This window comes from Salmo salar, chromosome ssa20 (genome assembly GCF_905237065.1).
Source record: "Salmo salar chromosome ssa20, Ssal_v3.1, whole genome shotgun sequence".
NCBI lineage: Eukaryota > Metazoa > Chordata > Actinopteri > Salmoniformes > Salmonidae > Salmo > Salmo salar.
Genome location: NC_059461.1, coordinates 42,813,553 through 42,835,937, shown reverse-complemented (window position 1 = coordinate 42,835,937; position 22,385 = coordinate 42,813,553). Strand labels below are relative to the sequence as shown.

At 43.2% G+C, this 22,385-nt stretch overlaps 2 protein-coding genes across 4 annotated transcripts in view; one reads left to right on the top strand and one right to left on the bottom strand.

Moving 5' to 3' along the window:
- Positions 1-15,947, top strand: part of LOC106580633 (protein IWS1 homolog) — a 38,091-nt gene extending 22,144 nt beyond the window's left edge. The window contains exons 10-17 of one of the 3 annotated variants that reach the window (XM_014161895.2): positions 7,686-7,815; positions 7,922-8,039; positions 8,352-8,463; positions 12,410-12,469; positions 13,910-13,966; positions 14,084-14,195; positions 14,462-14,608; positions 15,237-15,444. In XM_014161895.2, coding sequence (XP_014017370.2) covers positions 7,686-7,815; positions 7,922-8,039; positions 8,352-8,463; positions 12,410-12,469; positions 13,910-13,966; positions 14,084-14,195; positions 14,462-14,584 — 712 coding nt within the window. In that variant the 3' untranslated portion in view covers positions 14,585-14,608; positions 15,237-15,444. Of the gene's footprint in view, positions 1-7,685; positions 7,816-7,921; positions 8,040-8,351; positions 8,464-12,409; positions 12,470-13,909; positions 13,967-14,083; positions 14,196-14,461; positions 14,609-15,236 lie in introns of all 3 variants that reach the window. The other 2 variants (XM_014161894.2, XM_014161897.2) reach the window with 2 other exon arrangements.
- Positions 15,938-22,385, bottom strand: part of fa9 (Coagulation factor IX) — a 35,197-nt gene continuing 28,749 nt past the window's right edge. The window contains 4 exon segments of the mRNA NM_001173726.1: positions 15,938-17,407; positions 17,520-17,634; positions 18,049-18,314; positions 19,829-19,963. Of these exon segments, the coding sequence (NP_001167197.1) occupies positions 16,842-17,407; positions 17,520-17,634; positions 18,049-18,314; positions 19,829-19,963 (1,082 nt within the window). The 3' untranslated portion in view covers positions 15,938-16,841.

Genomic DNA, 22,385 nt, shown 5'->3' with positions numbered 1-22,385 from the left:
GGGGTCTGTGTACTTTCTGAAGGTAGTGTGTGTGTTTTACATACACTACCGTTCAAAAGTTTGGGGTCACTTAGATAAAAATAAAACCAAAAAAGAAATTGCCCATTAAAATAACATCAAATTGATCAGAAGTAGTGTAGACATTGTTCATGTTGTAAATGACTATTGTCTCTGGAAATGGCAGATTTTTTGTATTTATTTTTTTTTTTTTTTTGAAAATGGAAAATCTACATAGGTGTACAGAGGCCCATTATCAGCAACCATCACTCCTGTGTTCCAATGGCATGTTGTGTTAGCTAATCCAAGTTGATCATCTTAATAGCCTAATTGATCATTAGAAAATCCATTTGCAATTATGTTAGCACAGCTGAAAACTGTTCTCCTGATTTTAAAAAAAGCAATACAACTGGCCATCTTTAGACTAGTTGAATATCCTGGAGCATCAGCATTTGTGGGTTAGATTACAGGCTCAAAATGGGCAGAAACAAAGCCCTTTCTTCTGACTCCTGTCAGTCTATTCTTGTTCTGAGAAATGAAGGCTATTCCATGCAAGAAATTGCCAAGAAACTTAAGATCTCGTACAATGCTGTGTACTACTCCCTTCACAGAACAGTGCAAACTGGCTCCAACCAGAATAGAAAGAGTGGGAGGCCCCCTTCCACAACTGAGCAAGAGGACAAGTACATTAGTGTCTAGTTTGAGAAACCGATGCCTCAAGTCCCCAACTGGCCGCTTCATTAAATAGTACCCGCAAAACACCAGTCTCAACGTCAACAGTGAAGAGGCGACTCCGGGATGCTGGCCTTCAACTGGCAGCTTCATTAAATAGTTTTCAGCTGTGCTAATATAATTGCAAAAGTGTTTTCTAATAAACAATTAGCCTTTTAAAATGACAAACTTGGATTAGCTAACACAACGTGCCATTGGAACACAGGAGTGATGGTTGCTGATGGTTGCTGGCCTCTGTACGCCTATGTAAATATTCCATAAAAAAATCTGCCGTTTCCAGCTTCAGTAGTCATTTACAACATTAACTATGTCTACACTGTATTTCTGATCAAAAACAAGGACATTTCAAGTGACCCCAAACCTTTTCACTGGTGTGTGTTTTAGATGTGTTTTTATATATATATGTATACACACACTCTGAGTGTACAAAACAGGGACACCTTCCTAATATTGAGTAGCACCGCCTTTCTTCCCTCAAAACAGCTTCAATTCATCGGGTCCTGTACTCTAAGGTTTCGAAAGCGTTGCACAGGGAAAGTGCCCATGTTCACTCCAATGCTTCCCACAGTTAAGTTGGCTGGATGTCCTTTGGGTGGTGGACAATTCTTGATACACAAAGGAAATTGTTCAGCGTGAAGACCCCAGCAGCATTGCAGATCTTGACACTTAAACAGGTGTGCCTGAAACTTACTTTCATACCCCGTTCAAAGGTACTTTAATCTTTTGTCTTGCCCATTCACCCTCTGAGTGGTACACATACGCAATCCATGTCTCAAGGCTTTAAAAATGTTTTTCTTTAACCTGTCTCCTCCCCTTCATCTCTACTGATTTTGAAGTGGATTGAACAAGTGATATCAATGAGGGATAATAGATTCACCTGGTCAGTCTGTCATGGAAAGAGCAGATGTTCTTAATGTTTAATGTGTACTTGGTGTGTGTATACAGTACCTGTCAAGTTTGGACACATCTACTCATTCCAGGGTTTTTCTTTATTTTTACTATTTTCTACATTGTAGAATAATAGTGAAGACATCAACACTATGAAATAACATATGGAATCATGTAGTAACCAAAATACTGTTGAACAAATGAAAATATATTTGAGATTCTTCAAGTAGCCACACTTTGTCTTGATGACAGCTTTGCACACTCTTGGCATTCACTCAACCATCTTCATGAGGTAGTCTCCTTGAATGCATTTCAATGAACAGGTGTGCGTTGTTAAAGTCAATTTGTGGAATATTTTCCTTAATACGTTTGAGCCAATCAGTTGTGAAAAGGTTGGGGTGGTATACAGAAGATAACCCTATTTGGTAAAAGACCAAGTCCGTATTATGGCAAGAACAGCTCAAATAAGCAGTCCATCATTACTTTAGGACATGAAGGTCAGTCAATCTGGAATTTTTCAAGAACTTTTAAAGTTTCTTTAAGTGCAGTCACAAAAACCATCAAGCACTATGATGAAACTGGCTCTCGTGAGGACCGCCACAGGAAAGGAAGACCTAGAGATCAGATGAAATCAAAGTTTATTTGTCACGTGCGCTGAATACAACAGATGTAGACCTTACAGTGAAATGCTTACTTACAGGCTCTAACCAATAGTGCAAAAAAAAGGTATTAGGTGAACAATAGGTAGGTAAAGAAATAAAAACAACAGTAAAAAAGACAGGCTATATACAGTAGCGAGGCTATAAAAGTAGCGAGGCTACATAGACACTGGTTAGTCAGGCTGATTGAGGTAGTATGTACATGTAGATATGGTTAAAGTGACTGTAGATATGGTTAAAGTGACTGCATATATGATATGAACAGAGAGTAGCAGTAGCGTAAAAGAGGGGTTGGCGGGTGGTGGGTGGGTCACAATGCAGATAGCCCGGTTAGCCAATGTGCGGGTGCAGTGGTTAGTCGGCCCAATTGAGGTAGTATGTACATGAGTGTATAGTTATAGTGACTATGCATATATGATAAACAGAGAGTAGCAGCAGTGTAAAAAGAGGGGTTGCGGGGGGGCTCACAATGCAAGTAGTCCAGGTAGGCATTTGATTACCTGTTCAGGAGTCTTATGGCTTGGGGGTAAAAACTGTTGAGAAGCCTTTTTTGTCCAAGTCTTGGCACCGGTACCACTTGCCATGCGGTATTAGAGAGAACAGTCTATGACTGGGGTGGCTGGGGTCTTTGACAATTTTTAGGGCCTTCCTCTGACACCGCCTGGTGTAGAGGTCCTGGATGGCAGGCAGCTTAGCCCCAGTGATGTACTGGGCCGTACGCACTACCCTCTGTAGTGCCTTGCAGTCGGAGGCCAAGCAATTGCCATACCAGGCAGTGATGCAACCAGTCAGGATGCTCTCAATGTTGCAGAACCTATAGAACCTTTTGAGGATCTCAGGACCCATGCCAAGTCTTTTTAGTTTCCTGAGGGGGAATAGGCTTTGTCGTGCCCTCTTCACGACTGTCTTGGTGTGTTTGGACCATTCTGGTTTGTTGTTGATGTGGACACCAAGGATCTTGAAGCTCTCAACTTGCTCCACTACAGCCCCGTCGATGAGAATGGGGGCGTGCTCGGTCCTCCTTTTCCTGTAGTCCACAATCATCTCCTTAGGCTTGGTTACGTTGAGGGATAGGTTGTTATTCTGGCACCACCCGGCCAGGTCTCTGACCTCCTCCCTATAGGCTGTCTCGCACGCACCCCTGGGGAGCTCCAGTGATGAGGATCAGCGTGGCAGATGTGTTGCTACCTACCTTCACCACCTGGGGGTGGACCGTCAGGAAGTCCAGGATCCAGTTGCAGAGGGAGGTGTTTAGTCCCAGGATCCTTAGTACCGTCAAAGCTCATCACTAAGCTATGGTGTTGAACGCTGAGCTGTAGTCAATGAATAGCATTCGCACATAAGTGTTCCTTTTGTCCAGGTGGGAAAGGGCAGTGTGGAGTGCAATAGAGATTGCATCATCTGTGGATCTGTTTGGACGGTATGCAAATTGGGAGTGGGTCTATGGTTTCTGGGATGATGGTGTTGATGTGAGCCATTACCAACCTTTCAAAGCACTTCATGGCTACAGACGTGGGTCTGTAGTCATTTAGGCAGGTTGCCTTTGTGTTCTTGGGCACAGGGACTATGGTGGTCTGCTTAAAACATGTTGCTATTACAGACTCAATCAGGGACATTTTGAAAATGTTGGTGAAGACACCTGCCAGTTGGTCAGCACATGCCTGGAGCACACGTCCTGGTAATCCGTCTGGCCCCGCATCCTTGTGTATGTTGACCTGCTTAAAGGTCTTACTCACATCGGCTACGGAGAGCTTGATCACACAGTCGTCCGGAACAGCTGATGCTCTCATGCATGCCTCAGTGTTGCTTGCCTCGAAGCGAGCGTAGAAGTGATTTAGGACAGTTAACTGCACCTCAGAAATTGCAGCCCTAATAAATGCTTTAGAGTTCATCTAACAGTCACATCTCAACATCAACTGTTCAGAGGAGGCTGTGTGAATCAGGCTTTCATGGTCAAATTGCTGAAAAGAAACCACTACTAAAGGACAACAATAAGAAGAGACTTGCCTGGACCAAGAAACATGTGCAATAGACATTCGACCGGTGGAAATCTGTCCTTTTGGCCTGATGAGTCTAAATTTGAGATTTGTGTTTCCAACCGCTGTGTCTTTGTGAGACGCAGAGTAGGTGAACAGATGATCTCTGCATGTCTGGTTCCCTCTGTGAAGCATGGAGAAGGTGTGATGGTGTGGGGGTGCTTTGCTGGTGACACTGATTTATTTAGAATTCAAGGCTTACTTATCCAGCATGGCTACCACAGCGATACGCCATCCCATCTGGTTTGTGCTTAGTGGGACTATCATTTCTTTTTCAACAGGACGATGACCCAAAACACACCTCCAGGTTGTGTAAGGGCTATTTGATCAAGGAGAGTGATGTAGTGCTGCATCAGATGACCTGGCCTACACAATCATCTGACCTCAATCCAATTGAGATGGTTTGGGATGAGTTGGACTGCAGAGTGAAGGAATAGCATCCAACAATTGCTCAGCATATCTTGCAGATCAGTGGAACGGTAGCGTCCCACCTGGCCAACATCAGGTGAAATGGCAGAGCGCCAAATTCAAATTAAATTACTATAAATATTAAACTTTCATGAAATCACATGTGCAATACATCAAAATGAAGCTTAACTTGTTGTTAATCCAGCTAAGGCGTCAGATTTCAAAAAGGCTTTACGGCGAAAGCAAACCATGCGATTATCTGAGGACAGCATCCAGTACACACATGCATAACAAATCATTTTCAACCAGGGAGTTTGCGACACAAAAGTCAGAAATAGCCATATAATATATGCCTTACCTTTTGAAGGTCTTCTTCTGTTGGCACTCCAAAATGTCCCAGAAATATCACAAATGGTCCTTTTGTTCGATAATGTCCTTTTTTATGTCTCAAAAATGTACATTTATTTGGCGCGTTTGATTCAGAAATATACCGGTTTCAACTCGCCCAACATGCCTACTAAGTATCTATTAAGTTACCTGTAAACTTGGTCCAAACATTTCAAACAACATTCCTAATCCTTCCTCAGGTATCCTAAAACGTAAATAATCAATCAAATTTAAGACGGGATAATCTGTTTTCAATACCGAAGAAAAATACCACGGAGCACACTCCTGTGTACGCGCACTAAAAGACTTCAGCCCTTCACAGTGACGCGAACAATTTACAGCCGTACTTCATTCCTGAAAAGAAAAACATCAACCAATTTCTAAAGACTGTTGATATCTAGTGGAAGCCATAGGAACTGCAACCAGGGCCCTAATAAATCAGGATTCCCAATGAAACCTAGTGGAAAACACAATGAGCTGAAATGTTTTTCCCTGGATGGATTGTGCTCGGGGTTTCGCCTGCCAAATCAGTTCTGTTATACTCAGACGTTATTCTAACAGTTTTAGAAACTTCAGAGTGTTTACTATCCAAATCTTATATGCATATCCTAGCTTCTGGGCCTGGGAAACAGGCAGTTTACTTTGGGCACGCTTTTCATCCGGACGTAAAAATACCGCCCCATATCCCGAGGAAGATATGTGGGAACTCCTTCAAGACTGTTGGAAAAGCATTACAGGTGAAGCTGGTTGAGAGAATGCCTTGATAACAGCTTTGCACACTCTTGGCAAAGGGTGGCTACTTAGAAGAATCTAAAATATAAATGTTTTCTTTAACACTTTTTGGTTACTACATGATGTGTTATTTCATAGTTTTGTCTTCACTATTCTACAATGTAGAAAATAGTAAAAATAAAGGAAAACCATTGAATGAGTAGGTGTGTCCAAACTTTTGACTGGTACTGTGTGTGTGTGTGTGTAGGACCAGTTGTAGTCGGAAGTTTACATTCACCTTAGCCAAATACGTTTAAACTCAGTTTTTCACAATTCCTGACATTTAGTCCTAGTAATAGTTCTCTGTCTTAGGTCAGTTAGGATCACCAATTTTATTTTAAGAATGTGAAATGTCAGAATAATAGTAGAGTGATTTATTTCAGATTTTATTTATTTCATCACATTCCCAGTGGGTCAGAAGTTTACATACACTCAATTAGTATTTGGTAGCATAGCCTTTAAATTGTTCAACTTTTTTTTACATTTGCATTTTAGTCATTTAGCACACGCTCTTATCCAGAGCGACTTACAGTAGTGAATGCATACATTTCATACATTTTTTTTTGTACTGGCTCCCCGTGGGAATCGAACCCACAACCCTGGCGTTGCAAACACAATGCTCTACCAACTGAGCCACAGGAAATGTCCTCTGGTCTAAAGAAACAAAAATAGAACTGTTTAGCCATCATTTTTCGGTCAACTTGGGTCAAACGTTTCGGGTAGCCTTCCACATGCTTCCCACAATAAGTTGGGAGAATTTTGGCCCATTCCTCCTGACTGAGCTGGTGTAACTGAGTTAGGTTTGTAGGCCTCCTTGCTCGCAAATGCTTTTTCAGTTCTGCCCACGCCCACAAATGTTCTATCGGCTTGAGGTCAGGGCTTTGTGATGGCTACTCCAATACCTTGACTTTGTTGTCCTTAAGCCATTTTGCCACAACTTTGGAAGTATGCTTGGGGTCATTGTCCATTTGGAAGACCCATTTGCGTCCAAGCTTTAACATCCTGACTGATGTCTTGAGATGTTGCTTCAATATATCCACATCATTTTCCTTTCCTCATGATGCCATCTATTTTGTGAAGTGCACTAGTCCCTCCTGCAACAAAGCACAACATGATGCTGCCACCCCCGTGCTTCACGGTTGGGATGGTGTTATTCGGCTTGCAAGCATCCCCCTTTTTCCTCCAAACATGATGGCCGTTATGGCTAAACAGTTCTATTTTTGTTTCATCAGACCAGAGGACATTTCTCCAAAAAGTACGATCTTTGTCCCCATGTGCAGTTGCAAACCGTAGTCTGGCTTTTTTATGGCAGTTTTAGAGCAGTGGCTTTTTCCTTGCTGAGTGGCCTTTCAGGTTATGTCGATATAGGACTCCTCCTCCAGCATCTTCACAAGGTCCTTTGCTGTTGTTCTGGGATTGATTTGCACTTTTCGCACCAAAGTACGTTCATCTCTAGGAGACAGAACACGTCTCGTTCCTGAGCGGTATGACGGCTGAATGGTCCCATGGTGTTTTATAATTTGGTGCTATTGTTTGTACAGATGAATGTGGTACCTTCAGGCATTTTGGATATTGGTTCATCCTTGGGAGCAGACTTGTGGAGTGGTTGAAAAACAAGTTTTAATGACTCCAACCTTAGTGTATGTAAACTTCTGACTTCAACTGTGTGTGTGTGTGTGTATATATTATCTCTGACTGAATGATTTGAGTTTAAATTAAAATGTAGTACCATTGAGTTTTCATGTAGCACATAGGTGATTTGGTGTTTTGGATGCGTATATGGTCTGACGTGTGTGTGCGCGTTCAGGCAAGACCTCAAGGAGACGTTCATCGACAGCGGGGTGATGTCGGCTATCAAGGAGTGGATCGGCCCGCTGCCAGATAAGAGTCTTCCGGCCCTCAAAATCAGAGAGGATCTCCTCAAGATTCTACAGGAAGTAAGTGCTAGGGATTCCATTTCCGCAACCCTCCCCGAGACGTCACCATGGTTTTTAATCTTTATAAAGACCTGTGTTTTCAAATGGTAATCCGTTCTCCCCCCAGCTCCCCAGTGTGAGTCAGGAGACTCTCAAACACAGCGGGATAGGCCGAGCCGTCATGTTCCTATACAAACACCCCAAGGAGTCGCGCCCCAACAAGGACCTCGCTCTCAAACTCATCAGTAAGTTCCCTACATACCTATACTCAAAAACATATAAAATGTGCATTCAATGATGTGCATCTGGCTGAAGTAATAGCTGACCAAGTATTGTCAGACTGAGTCAAGTAAAGAATGAATTAGGTCATTAAAGGGTTAAAAAGATTCATTTTCACTCAACTGTTTCATAGTGTTGTTTTTTTCAAGTTCCAGCAGCTTCTAGTTAGCATGTAGCAATGGGACACGGCCCCTCTGTAGAGGTTTGTTTGAGTGTTGGTGTTATTGCTAGAGTATGAGTATTGATAGTGGGTATTGATACTTGCTGTGTCTGTACAGACGAGTGGTCCAGGCCCATCTTTGGCCTGACGTCTAACTACAAGGGCATGACGCGCGAGGAGAGACAACAGAGAGACCTCGACCAGCAGATGCCGCAAAAAAGACGCCTCAGGTAAATGTGCGTGCACACACCCCAGGGTTTCCGTTAGGACAATGTGGAGCTGGAAAACGTGACCAGGAAGATTTTTTTTATTTACCGGACCCATATACATTGGGTGCATAACCTATTAGAGTGTAGACCAACAGCGCTCAGAAGGTTAGATATCACATTTAGATTATGGCAACTCATGTATTGAAGAGGACAATAAAGCATTTTCAAACATTTATCGAAATGCAATTCGTGGGAAAACACGTTTCTAAACAGCTCACCTGATAGCGATTATGATGTGACAGAGATTAAAATCTAAAGATTTTTCAAACTTTACAGTTGGCATTACGCATTGGGGCAGGTAGCGTTCTCCTGGCATCCGCCAAACCCAGATTAGTCTGTCAAACTGCCAGATGAAGAAGCGTGATTCATCACTCCAGAGAACGTGTTTCCACTGCTCCAGAGTCCAATGGCAGCGAGCTTTACACCACTCAAGTTGACACTTGGCATTGCGCATGGTGATCTAAGGCTGCTCCACCATGGAGCAGCCGCACACAACCATGAAGCTCCAGATGAACAGTTGTTGTGTTGACGTTGCTCCCAGAGGCAGTTTGGAACTCGGTGGTGAGTGTTGCAACTGAGGACAGACCATTTTTACTTGCTTCAGGACTCGCCTGTCCCGTTCTGTGCGCTTGTGTGGCCTACCACTTCGCGGCTGAGCCGTTGTTGCTCCTAGACGTTTCCACTTCAGAATAACAGCACTTACAGTTGACCGAATCAGCTCTAGCAGGGCAGAAATTTGACCAACTGACTTGTTCTGAACCTACAGTGCCTCCGGAAAGTACTCAGACACCTTGACTGGTTCCATTGGTCATCCTTTCTACAACCTGATTGGAGTCCACCTGTGGTAAATTAAATTGATTGGACATGATTTGGAAAGGCACACACCTGTCTATATAAGGTCCCACAGTTGACAGTGCATGTCAGAACAAAAACCAAGCCATGAGGTCCAAGTAATTGTTCCTAGAGCGCCGAGACAGGATTGTATCAAGGCACAGATCTGGGGAAGGGTTCCAAAACATTTCTCCAGCATTGAAAGTCCCCAAGAACACAGTGGCCTCCATCATTCTTAAATGGAAGAAGTTTGGAACCACCAAGACTCTTCCTAGAGCTGGCTGCCTGCCCAAACTGAGTAAATGGGGGAGAAGGGCCTTGGTCAGGGAGGTGACCAAGAACTTGATGGTCACTCTGACAGAGCTCTAGAGTTTCTCTGTGTTTGCCAAAAGGCACCTAAAGACTCTGACCATAAAAAACTAGATTATCTGGTCTGACGAAACCAAGATTGAACTCTTTCGCCTGAATGCCAAGCGTCTGGAGGAAACCTGGCACCATCCCTACGGTAAAGCATGGTGGTAGCAGCATCATGCTGAGATGTTTTTTAGCGGCAGGGTCTGGGAGACTAGTCAGGATCGAGGGAAAGTACATAAAGCTCCTTGATGAAAACCTCCTCCAGAGCGCTCAGGACCTCAGGCTGGGGTGAAGGTTCACCTTCCAACAGGTCAACGACCCTAAGCTACACAGCCAAGACAACGCAGGAGTGTGGCCCAGCCAGAGCCGTACTTGAACCCGATCGAACATCTCTGGAGAGACCTGAAAATAGCTGTGCAGCAAAGTTCCCCATCCCACCTAACAGAGCTTGAGAGGATCTGCGGAGAAGATTGTGAGAAATTCTCCAAATACAGATGTGCCAAGCTTATAGCATCATACCCAAGACTCGAGGCTGTAATCACTTCCAGATGTGCTTGAACGAAGTACTGAGTGAAGGGTCTGAATACTTATGTAAATGTGATATTTCAGTTTTTTATTTTAATACATTTGCAAACATTTCTAAAAACCTGTTTTTGCTTTGTCATTATGGGGTATTGTGTGTGTAGATGTTACATAACAAAAACGATGTTACATAACAAAATGGAAAGTCAAGGTGTCTGAATACTTTCTGAATGCACTGAATGTAATATATACCGTGTCCGTAAAATGTATATTATCTTGTTTGTTTTTGTTATTTTTAGTCCCATTTATGCTTAGCGCGACCCCTCCCATCTATCTCTGAAAACCATCCAGTTTTGATTTCTATTTGCCATATATTTTTCAGCTGTGCTGTGATATTTCACAAAAGTTCTGAATCGAGGCTCATTAGCTTATTTTTTTTTTTTATTATTATTTTTTTAAATAGCTGTGGATTGTTTCAAATCACAAGCAGTTTGGATAGCGCACGTGTCAATAACCATAAATGATTATTGAGTTGCGGATGACAGTGAAAAGCATCTAAAATATGTGTGCCGATTAGTTTCTCGAGTATGGGGGTGTATGGCAATTGTTTCATTGTGTATATTGTTTGCCTTATTTATTTTTTATTAATTAGTAATTTTACTGTTCTCATTCTCGAAGTTGAAACGTTGTTTACAGAGTTCACTACCTGCTACACGGTTTATTTTATAACCATTTACGAGATTTATCAATTTTCTTCATTGTCTTTTGTTTGTAGTGCTCCATGTGAGTGATGAGCATGTCTGTTATCTCTGTCCTGATAATGTTGAGGAGGTACGTGCAACTGACCACGCGTACAAGTACCTAGCCTGCCGAATGATAACATATTACAATTATAGTTCTTCACAGTAAGCTATTTTGAAATATCTTTTCAACAGTCTCCCCCTTGATAATCCTCTGTGTGAAAGAGCAATGGAAGTTATAGGCCTACTGCTGCATTGGCCTATAGGCTATGAATTCCTTGCGCTCATTTCTTCAGCCGCCAATGGATCACGGTGTATCAATGTGTCCATATGGCAGAGGCTGGTGACCTCGCATTAGTTGACTTTTAACTTTCACATTTGTATAATTTCAATTCAGATTTTTATGATTAACCACTTGACAATGATTTTAAGAAACAAAAACGTTATTACTGCAATGAAACTGTTCCACGAAAATGCTCCTATGAAAATCAAAACTAGCACGCAGAATGGTAGAAATGGTAGGATAAATTGCATGCTTCCCTCAACTTGAAACTCACACACTGCCTATGAAGTCTTTATAAAATAATTTCCTCCCAAGTTTCTATGCTGAAATTTAGCCTTAACTTTGAAGCAAGGTAAGACATGCCTCATAATATTAAATAAATGTAGGTTTCAAACAATTTAAGTATGTTTTCATAATGCATACTGCCTCGAGCTCATATTGTAAATTGGTGGGTGATGCGCTGATAGCCTGTTTCCTGCACTTGAATGGTAAAGTTGAGAAATAAAAGTAGTAGTCCTTTTCAATCATGCACCAAAACGGTTTTAAACACGCGATTCGCATTTATAATTGTTGCGCAGTAAATGGGCTTATTATAAAAGCACATTTTACTCCAGCAGCAACCAACTGAGGAGCTGCAGGAGAAAAAAAAAATGTGTGTGTGTGTGTGTATATATATATATATATATATATATATATATATATATATATATATATATAAGTTGGATAAATAAGATACTAACGAAAATACACACAGGCCAATTTAATTCCACGAAATGATGCAAATTAACCTATAGACCGATAAGCATGAGTGTCAAATGTCTTAACATCAACTGGTATTTTCATCAATTAATAAAACTTGCAATGAGATTTTGTTTCTCCCGGTCATTTTTTTCAGCGGACGAAAGCCTTGCCGGCTAATGGAAACCCTAACACACACTCATAGATGTCCCACACATACGCTCACTTGTTATACAAGACATGATCTGTTCACTCCAACCAACCCCCTCCCACCTTTTCCAGCTCATTGTCCCACTGTTCCTATCTATTCCTCCTGCCTGTCCTCCATTCATCCACTTTTCAGTCCTCACACTCCTCCTTTCACTGTCACTCTGCTCATCTTTGTCAAATCCCCCTCTCTCTCCATGACTGTCTACTTCCCAACGTGCCCCCCCCCCAGTCAGCCCCAAAAGGTGGAGAGGTCCAAGGAACCGGATGTCTTCTCCCCGCAGCAACTCAGGTTCAGTGTGGTTGCATGATTGTTCCGCCACACGAGTGACTTTGGCTGCAGTCAGATTTTCAACCCCCCAGGTTGTTACACCTGGTGATGTTTTTTTCCCCCCAGAGACAATGATAGTTGTTGGTATGAATGATAGTAGAAGAGTCAGATTGAGCCTAGAGTTACTGAGGCTTTGTTTTAAGGGTTAGAAAGGCTTCTTTGTAAGTGTATTGTTTGTGTGGGAGATTCTCTTAATTTTAACCATGTTGGATCAGTGTTTGCTGTTGTAACTCTTAACCATGTCTGTCAGAAGCTAAAACGCGTCACTGGGCCAGGGCTTCGATCTTGGCACAAAGCAGAGTATACCTATGGATCTCTTCCTCAGTTAGCAGTGAAGGTTGTCTGGCCATTTGCCCTCCCGCTGACCTTTTAACCCTAACCTCTGTGTACTTAATATCTTCTTGCTCTTCAAATGATATCTCTCTCCAGTTCAGGAATAAACATCTTCGTTTTTTTTGTTGTGTTTCTTCATATAGCCTGTATGTAGCCAGTATGGTTTGTTTGGGTGTGCATTGTGTGTTGATAGAGTTCAATGCTTTATTGATACACTCATGTTAGGACCTAAAGAACTGAGTCAGTCCGGGCAGCACACAGCAGGGCAGTACATGAGTGACATTCCGAATAAATTTGCTATAACCTATTTCATTAAATGTTATATACACAACTCGAGGGTAATGTAGTCTCGACAGAGCGGATAATTCCACCAAAGCAGTGCCAATAGGGGGGGGCGATTACAGTCATCCATCAAAATGTTTTATAAATACATAATCACCGTAGAGTTTCTAAACCCAGAGGCGCAACATCTTGAGACTTCCCGAGAACGCTTAGCGAAACTGTCCAAGCAAACCAGTCCGGGGTTTGAGAAGTCAATGAGAGAAGGGGAAAATTCTTCTTTAGTTGTTCATTTTCTTGAAATCTAAAGGCCCAACCTAGATCCGAGCCAATGTCTTAAGTAGTTATTACCACAACCTTGTGGAAGTGACCAACTGACACGTTTTAATTCTAGTTAAAAACAACATATCAAAGGAGTGCCTTTGATATGACATGCAGCACATGCGCAGTTCGGAACAAGACGACCGTTAGACCCGATGACGTGTTTCTGCGCATGAGCTTGGCTAGCCAACGTCACCATGACATCGCCTACAAGCATGATCAGGGATTTTTATCAATGAAGCAGTTTCTGGCCATCTTCATACTGTGCTGTCTTTGCTACTATTCTCAAACACTAACCTTTGAACAGGAAAGTGGCAGTAACGGCATGTGTTAAGACTTAAGACCAGTGTGCCGAGTGCTAGCTGCACCCTTACTGTTGGTTTACTGTGTGTGGCCAGGTCAGTCAGTGGTCACTCAGACTCTGTCAATTGTCTCTTTCCATCTCGCACTCCCTCCCTCTCTCTACAGCTCAGGGGGACAGACTCCTCATAGAGACCTGGAGAAAGTGCTGACGGGAGAAGAGAAGTGAGTAGTGACCTGGGTGTTCACATGTTGTGTGTGTGTGTGTGTGTGTGTGTGTGTGTGAGTCCGTTGTCTGTGTTGCTCTCTGCTGACACCCCTCCTGTGTTTGTTGCCCGACAGAGCTCTGCGCCCAGGCGACCCTGGGTTCTGTGCCCGGGCCAGGGTGCCCATGCCATCCAACAAGGACTACGTTGTGCGGCCCAAATGGAACGTGGAGAGCGAATCCAGAGCAGTGAGTGTTTTTCCGTCCAGCTGTCTGCCTGGGAGGAGAAAGGACCCCTAATAGTTTTCCCATTTCTTTTAACTGTCTAAATCAGACCAATTTTCTTCTCCAACCTGAAATCCTGGATTCCGGACATAACCGTTTCTAGGTCATTTTAGCTAAGTTACCTTAGTTGTGACTGTCAACTGGGTCTGAACTGTAGCTTGTTAGATGTTTTGTCACTACATGACGTGGGCATCGGTAAGGAGCTGAATGTGATTGGTTCTCGACTGTAGACAGGCTTTAAGAAAGGGATAAGCCGATTGGAAAAGCACAAGCGTCGCATTGCCCAGCAGAGGTCACAGCGGCGCATCACGGCGGTGAAAATCAACGTGGATGGCAATGGAATGCCCCTGTAATTCCTACTGTCACCACACGGGGCAGTAAGTGCCACCTGCATGTCTTTTGCTGGTCCTGGGTAGGACAAAGTTGCCCATAGACACTGATCTTAGGTCAGTTAATGGTTACCCCCACTAATGGTGAAGTTAGAGGGTAAGCTGATAGTAACTTCTACCCAGGGCCACTGTGTGCAGTGTGGACTGGAGAGCAACCATCCCATCACTTACCAAGTCAAACGGTTCTGCACGCTGTTGCCCAGCCGCCTAATGAATGAATGAGTCCCCTGTTTAAAACATATAACACACAGTACTACACTGTTTGAACTGTGACATTTGAACTTCCCTGGTTTTAAGACATTAGGCTATACCATGTTGCTTGAGTTTGTGTCCAGCATGGTGGGAATGTGTTACTATTCAACTTAGTGTTCAGAGTTTTTTAAATGGTTACGAAACTTAATGAGAAATATCAGATCGACAGAACATTCCAAATTTGTTGCGAGTGTGTTTGTGTGTCAATAACCTTGCTTGCTAGGCTTGTAGTGGTACTACCGTATTACCACTGTCCAATATTGTGGCGAAGACGCACTGTGTTTTGGTGAATGTTTGTGACAGAGTAGTCCTCTCTCCCTCTGCTTTTGTAATCTTCTCTTCTCTCCTCCCTCTTGTCTCCCAGGCCCCGGTTAAGAAGGGCATGTCACGGGTGGACAAACAGTTGCGTCGCTTCGCCGACATAAAGCGTATGACAAAGACTGGCCACGCGGTGAAGATCAGCGTCCAGGGCAACCGGATGCCCCTCTGATTAATTTTTTTAAAACCTTTTTTTGGCTAGGTGAAAGCATAGGTTTCAATACATAGCTTTTACCGATCCAATAATATCAGCGCTATGATTATTCCAAGGGAGGGAGGATGGAAGGATGCAATTATTTAAATAATTTGATGAGGGCCAGGATCCCACTTCTGTGTGCTTTAGCCAAGTCCTCTAACTAGCATGAGAATGGTCAAAGCAGTTTGCTAAAGCATATAGATGAGACCATGCTATCGTCAAACCCCCTCAGGCCAGCCTGATAGTGATGTGGCTTCACAGGCTGGTTGGCCTTCGGTCCTCTAGACTTTGAGAGATTCAATACGGAGTGTGGAAGATTGATGTTATAGCACTATTTAAGTTTTAAGGTAATTTCCAATTGTGCAGACATGCAGCATATACCGAACGTTGGCCTTAAGTTTCTATAGCGCGGATCTTCCATGCTCAGTATTGAATGTACGTTAGGCCTTTGTTTTACTTTGTTTCTGAAGAAGCTGTACAGACGTAGGAGCTGCCTGTATGTCTTGACTGTGTGCCGGTTGTTTCCGAAGTTACTTTCATAATAAAGAGGGTTTCACCAGATCTCTTAGTCGTCTTTATTTGAAACGTTACCTATGGCCTTGAACTAGATTCCTCTCAATCTCATTTGACCACTGTTGATGTCTAAAAACATGATACATTGGAGTGAACTATCACTTTAATGCACACAGCGAAATAATTCTAACTACTTATTGCTAGTGGCAACTTATGTACTTTCACAAAACACTCCAACAAACTCCATTTAACAGTCCTAAAACTTGAAGCTTTGCATTACTTAGGGGAAAACATTTAAATGGGGCAGTGAAACTGACCACGTGCTCTCAGAACCAAATCTTACCTGATTAATAATGTGCACAGTTTGTGTGTTGCCAATTCTTTGGTAACTTATGTTATTCACAATAAAATGAAATAAGGTAATTGTTTGAAGCACCAGGGTCATGTTCAGTGAATTTAAAACAGTCAGAATAATGCAATGAATTGAGCTGACATGGTTCCCAATTTTACATCATCATGACAGAAAATCCGGTCTTAAATGCATTTATCTAAACACGTTGCATTGTATTCTCCTGAACTCACCCCAGGTGCAACTTATATTTCATAATGCACTCAGGCATTTCTGTAAATCTGAAAGGATTGGATGTATGCTATAAATTCTTCATGGAATTCCCTCAGAGGTCAATTACAAGCTATTACTGTATTGCTAATACCTGGTTGGGGCTAGGGTTTGATACATTTGACTTGGAATTCATCAGCAGCACTCCCAATTTGGGCCTTACCCTTGTCTCCAACCCTTCGATCTTTGCAGGTGTGTAAGCAATATGGTAAAGGCCACCACTAAACTGCTTGCACCTATCCAGACCATTCAGATGATCAAAGCTGCAATCATTGAAGGGCCAAAGGGTAGGGAATGAATTGGGATCGTCTCCGAGCTGCACCTCAGGTATGTGTGCTGTTATGCACCTGGCTTTCTATAGTATCTTGTATCCAGCGCAGGTAGTTCCCTAGCCGGGTGTAGATGCCATACTTCCCCTTGGTGGGACACTTCTCCCCCCAGCTCACCACCCCTGTGAGGAACCAGGTCCCGTGGTAGTTGACCACAAAGGGACCCCCACTGTCCCCACTGCAGGCATCCAAGCTGGCCTCCAGGTAGCCCGCACAGAACATGTTGTCTGTGATAACCTGCTCCGTGGAGCGGATGCACTTCTGCTGGTCGACCACGGGCAGAGTGACTTTCCTTAGGAAGCGTGAGGAGGGCCCCAGGTACTTTGTGACGCCCCAGCCTGTGACCATGCCCCTCACATCCTCCCGCTGGAGGTGGCTGGCCAGCTGACCATTGGGAAGGCAGGCGGGTACCGCCACAGGGCTCAGCACCACAGGGGAAGAGAGGTAGACGAGAGCAATGTCGCTATCGAAGGTGTAGTCGTGGAAGTGAGGGTGGACGATGACCTTGGCCACCTTAATCTTCTGCTCATCTGGGTCGGGACGCCGCTTGTCATAGTCCCCTGTAAAACACAGGCACAGTGGATCAACATCGACATGTTACACTCAATTCAAACTGCTGGAGCATTCAACAGTGTGCTCACTACTTCTAAACACTGGATATCACAGTCTCACCGATAGTCACATGGTCAGGGGTTTCATGCATGCAGTGTGCGGAACTGACCACCCAGCGCTGACTGATCAGAGTTCCCCCACAGAAGCCATACCCATCCTCCCTCCAGATCATGACCTGCAGGGTCATGGAACAGATAGTACTAGTATTAGGGGTACGCCACAAACACTATTATCATCATACACTACATGCCCTATAATCTCATAAATCAGTGCCTGCAGTGCCACTGACGCCTTCCACAGGGTTCTGTCAGTAGGACACGCCATAGAAAACCGCCTTGTAACCAGATACAAAAACGTTGTTCTCATTGGACTTATTCAGGGGCCTCACTTTTACAATTTTCTTTTTTATTCTACATTTCTGCAATATGTTTCTTAAACTGCGTTGTCGTGGTCTAAGCCGCTGCCTCCAGCACACATACTCTCCCCCCCACCCCTCCATTTCACTTTGTTCTGGACTGTTTCTTCCAATTTGTGCCTACTGAACACGACCCTGCTTACCACCCCGTAGCCCTGTGTGTTGTAGGCCTACCTGCCATGGGCTTCCTCCCTGCCTCTCCAGCTGCCCTCCTACTATCCGGGTGTCTTCATTAACGTCCTCCATGTAATCAGTGCTGTTCCCCCCTGGCTGGGTTGGGTTAATTGCAAATAGGGTGGAGGTTGAGTTCCTTTCCCCCTCCATGGTGATGGTGAGGTTCCTGTCAGAGTGGCGGAAGGTCGGGGTGAAGGGCTCGGACTCGTCCAGTAGAGAGCGGCGCAGTAAAGCCTCACTCTGCTTCTTCCCACAAGGGAACGCCACTGGCAATGACAATGTACAGTATAACCATCACATTGACTTGACACCTACACATTCAGGGTTTTTTCTATTTACTATTTTCTATATTGTAGAATAATAGTGAAGACGTCAACTATGAAATGACACGTCGTAACCAAAAAAGTGTTGAACAAATCAAGATATTAATTTGCCTTGACAACTTTGTACACTTAGCATTATCTCAACCAACTTCATGAGGAATGAATTTCAATTAATAGGTGTGCCTTGTTAAATGTTAATTTGTGGAATTTCTTTCCTCAATGCGTTTGAGCCAATCAGTTGTGTTGTGACAAGGTAGGGGTGGTATACCGAAGATGGCCCTATTTGGTAAAAGACCAAGTCCATATTATGGCAAAAATAGCTCAAATAAGCAAAGAGAAACGATAGTCTATCATTGACTGACTTCATGTCTTAAAGTCATCTGAAATGTCAAGAACTTTGAAATTATTCTTCAAGTGCAGTCGCAAAAACCATCAAGCGCTATGATGAAACCGTCTCTCATGAGGACCACCACAGGAAAGGAAGACCCAGGCTTACCTCTGCTGCAGAGAATAAGTTAATTATAGTTAACTGCACCTCAGATAAATGCTCCACAGAGTTCAAGTAACACACATCTCAACATCAACTGTTCAGAGGAGACTGCGTGAATCAGGTGTTCATGGTCGATTTGCGGCAAAGAAACCACTACTAAAGGACGCCAATAAGAAGAGACTTGCTTGCGCCAAGAAACACAAGCAATGGACATTAGATTGGTGGAAATCTGTCCTTTGGTCTGATGAGTCCAAATTTCTAATTTTTGTTTGCAGCCGCCGTGTCTTTGAGACGCAGAGTAGGTGAATGGATGATCGCTGCAAGTGTGGTTCCCACTGTGAAGCATGGAGGAGGAGGTGTGACAGTGTCACCAGAAAAGCACCCCGACACAGTCTGATTTATTTAGAATTCAAGGCACACTTAACCAGCATGGCTACCTCAGCATTCTGCAGCGATACGCCATCCCATCTGGTTTGTGCTTAGTGTGTTAGTGCTTGTTTTTCAACAGGACAATGATCCAAAACACACCTCCAGGTTGTGTAAGGGCTATTTAACCAAGGAGAGTGGAGTGCTGCATCAGATGACCTGGCTTCCACAATCACCTGACCTCAACCCAATTGAGATGGTTTGGGATGAGTTGGACTGCAGAGTGAAGGAGAAGCGAGTGCTCAGGATATGTTGGAAGACTGTTGTAAAATAATTCTTCACGAAGCTGGTTGAGAGAATACCAAGAGCGTGCAAAGCTGTCATCAATTCAAAGGGTGGCTACTTTGAAGAATCTAAAATAGAAAATATATTTTGATTTAACACTTTTTTGGTTACTACATGATTCCGTATGTTGTTTCATAGTTTTGGTGTCTTCACTATTATTCTACAATGTAGAAAATAGTACAAATAAAGAAATCCTTGAATGAGTAGGTGTGTCAACTTTTGACTGGTACTGTATGTTTTTCAGTGCATAGTCTACCTGTTTCAGAGCAGGTCTTGCCGTCCTCATCTAACTGGTAACCCTCTGCACAGCTGCACTGGACCCCTGTGGTACGCTCCTGGTTGGTGCAGTAATGCAGACAGCCTCCATTCTTAAACTGGCACTCAAACACCTCTGGAGGAACAGAGCAAGGTTCAAAGGTCAACAAAAGCACAATTTTATGATATTAGAAGAGTAGAATAGAATTGACTCCTTAATTGTATTTTATTGAGCAGGCATTTAGCTGTCTTTTAAGGTGGTCATTTGAAACCTGAAGGGGTCCTACAGTGTCAATCAAAAATAGCTTAGAAATATATTTCCTTTAAGTACAGTAATTAGTTTGATAGCTAGTTTTTTTATAACATGTCACAATTCTATTGTTTAATATGTTGGTTTTCCCTTAGAACTATGCGAGTAAAATGTGAATATAAAGTAAGTTCTGCAAGTGGTTTTCCAACAACTCCAACAATACTTATTTTCCACCATAATTTGCAAATAAATTCATAAAAAATCCTACAATGTGATTTTCTGGATTTTTTTTCTTCTCATTTTGTCTGTCATAGTTGACGTGTACCTATGATGAAAATTACAGGCCTCTCTCATCTTTTTAAGTGGGAGAACTTGCACAATTGGTGGCTGACTAAATACTTTTTTGCCCCACTGTATATGCAAATTAATGTTAATACCATTTAAATGTATATGTTTTTTGCATTAGTTATTTACCATATCATATGGAGACCGAAACATAAACCTTTCTACTTATCATAAGTAGACATAATTGCAAATGATGAAATCCTTACAATAGAAATAAAAAAAAACTATTTAGTTACGAATTGAACTTTAATTAAATGATTGTTGTCTCTTTCTTCACTTGCGACGATTTCACTGAACAACAAAAGAAAGGGAATATTGAATGATCCCCAATGATCCATTGGATCTCCAAAAAAACGTTTTCAACATGCATCTCTAAAATTATAGTCTAGAAACTAAAGCTTTGACTGTCTTCCATGTCTTCTCCCTGAACCTCAATGTCCACCTCTTGAACACCAGACTCTGAGGCCTCATCTTCACTGTCCAACCTTGTTGAGGATGGCTTGTTGTCAGGCTCAAAAAATTCTCACATTTGCCTGGATGGCCACCAATCTTTCAACCCTTGTATTGGTCAGCTTTGGTGTGTGTGTTTTCCCAAACAAGGACCAGTTGCACTCTGAGGTGGCTGATGTTGGAGGCAACAGGGGAAAGAACCTCAGATCCACAAAGTCCCCTCCACCTGATGAGATTTTTTTTTAACCTTTTATTTAACTAGGCAAGTCAGTTAAGAACAAATTCCTATTTTCAATGATGGCATAGGAACAGTGGGTTAACTGCCTTGTTCAGGGGCAGAAAGACAGATTTTTACCTTGTCTGCTTGGGGATTCGATCTTGCAACCTTTCGGTTACAAGTCCAACACTCTAACCACTAGGCTACCTGCCACCCCAAATATGTTGGCACGACTGCCATATTGCATCTCCATCCCAAAGCCCTTGCTTGGAGGCGCTAGCGGTTCTGGGGGGGCAGGGGGTTAGGGTTAGTGTTTCATACTCCCCTAAATGTGGAGTATGAAATAATTTTTACATAACTAATTTGCTATCGTTCTTTTTTTACATCCGTTATTAGACAGTGGCAACGCGGAACATGGTCTTTTGCCTGCTAATGCCTGCAATGCAGTGACGAAAACGATATGACAACAATAACGTCTAATGTAACTGGCTCCTCTAACAGTACAACTGGCCCCAGCTTGGCCCCCCCTGTTGAAATGGTCTAGAACCGCCACTGCTTGGAGGAGACTGCCAAGAACCTTGCCCTCATCCAGGCCAAGGTGGCGAGACACGGTAGTGATGACACCATAGGCCTTGTTGATCTCTGCACCAGACAGGATGCTCTTGCCAGCATACTTGGGGTCCAACATGTACTCTGCGGCATGTATGGGCTTCAGGCAGAAGTCTTCACACTTTTTGATGTATTTCAGAACTGCAGTTTCCTCTGCTTGGAGCAACAGTGAAGTGGATAGGGCAGTACAGATTTCTTCTCTTACATCTGCAAGCAGAGTCTGAACATCAGACAGGATGGCATTGTCTTCCTCAATCCGTGCAATGGCTACTGCTATAGGTTTCAGGCTGCTTACCAATCTCTCCCAAAATACATCATCCAGGAGGATCCTCTTGATGGGCCTGTCCATGTCGGCAGACTGTGATATGGCCATTTCTTGGAGAGACCCCTCCAGGAGACTGTCAAACATGATGGCAACACCACCCCAATGGGTGTTTCTGGGCAGCTTCAATGTGGTGCTCTTATTCTTCTCACTTTGCTTGGTGAGGTAGATTGCTGCTATAAGTTGATGACCCTTCACATACCTAACCATTTCCTTGGCTCTCTTGTAGAGTGTATCCATTGTTTTCAGTGCCATGATGTCCTTGAGGAGCAGATTCAATGCATGAACAGCACAGCCAATGGGTATGATGTGAGGGTAGGACTCCTCCACTTTAGACCAAGCAGCCTTCATGTTCGCACCATTGT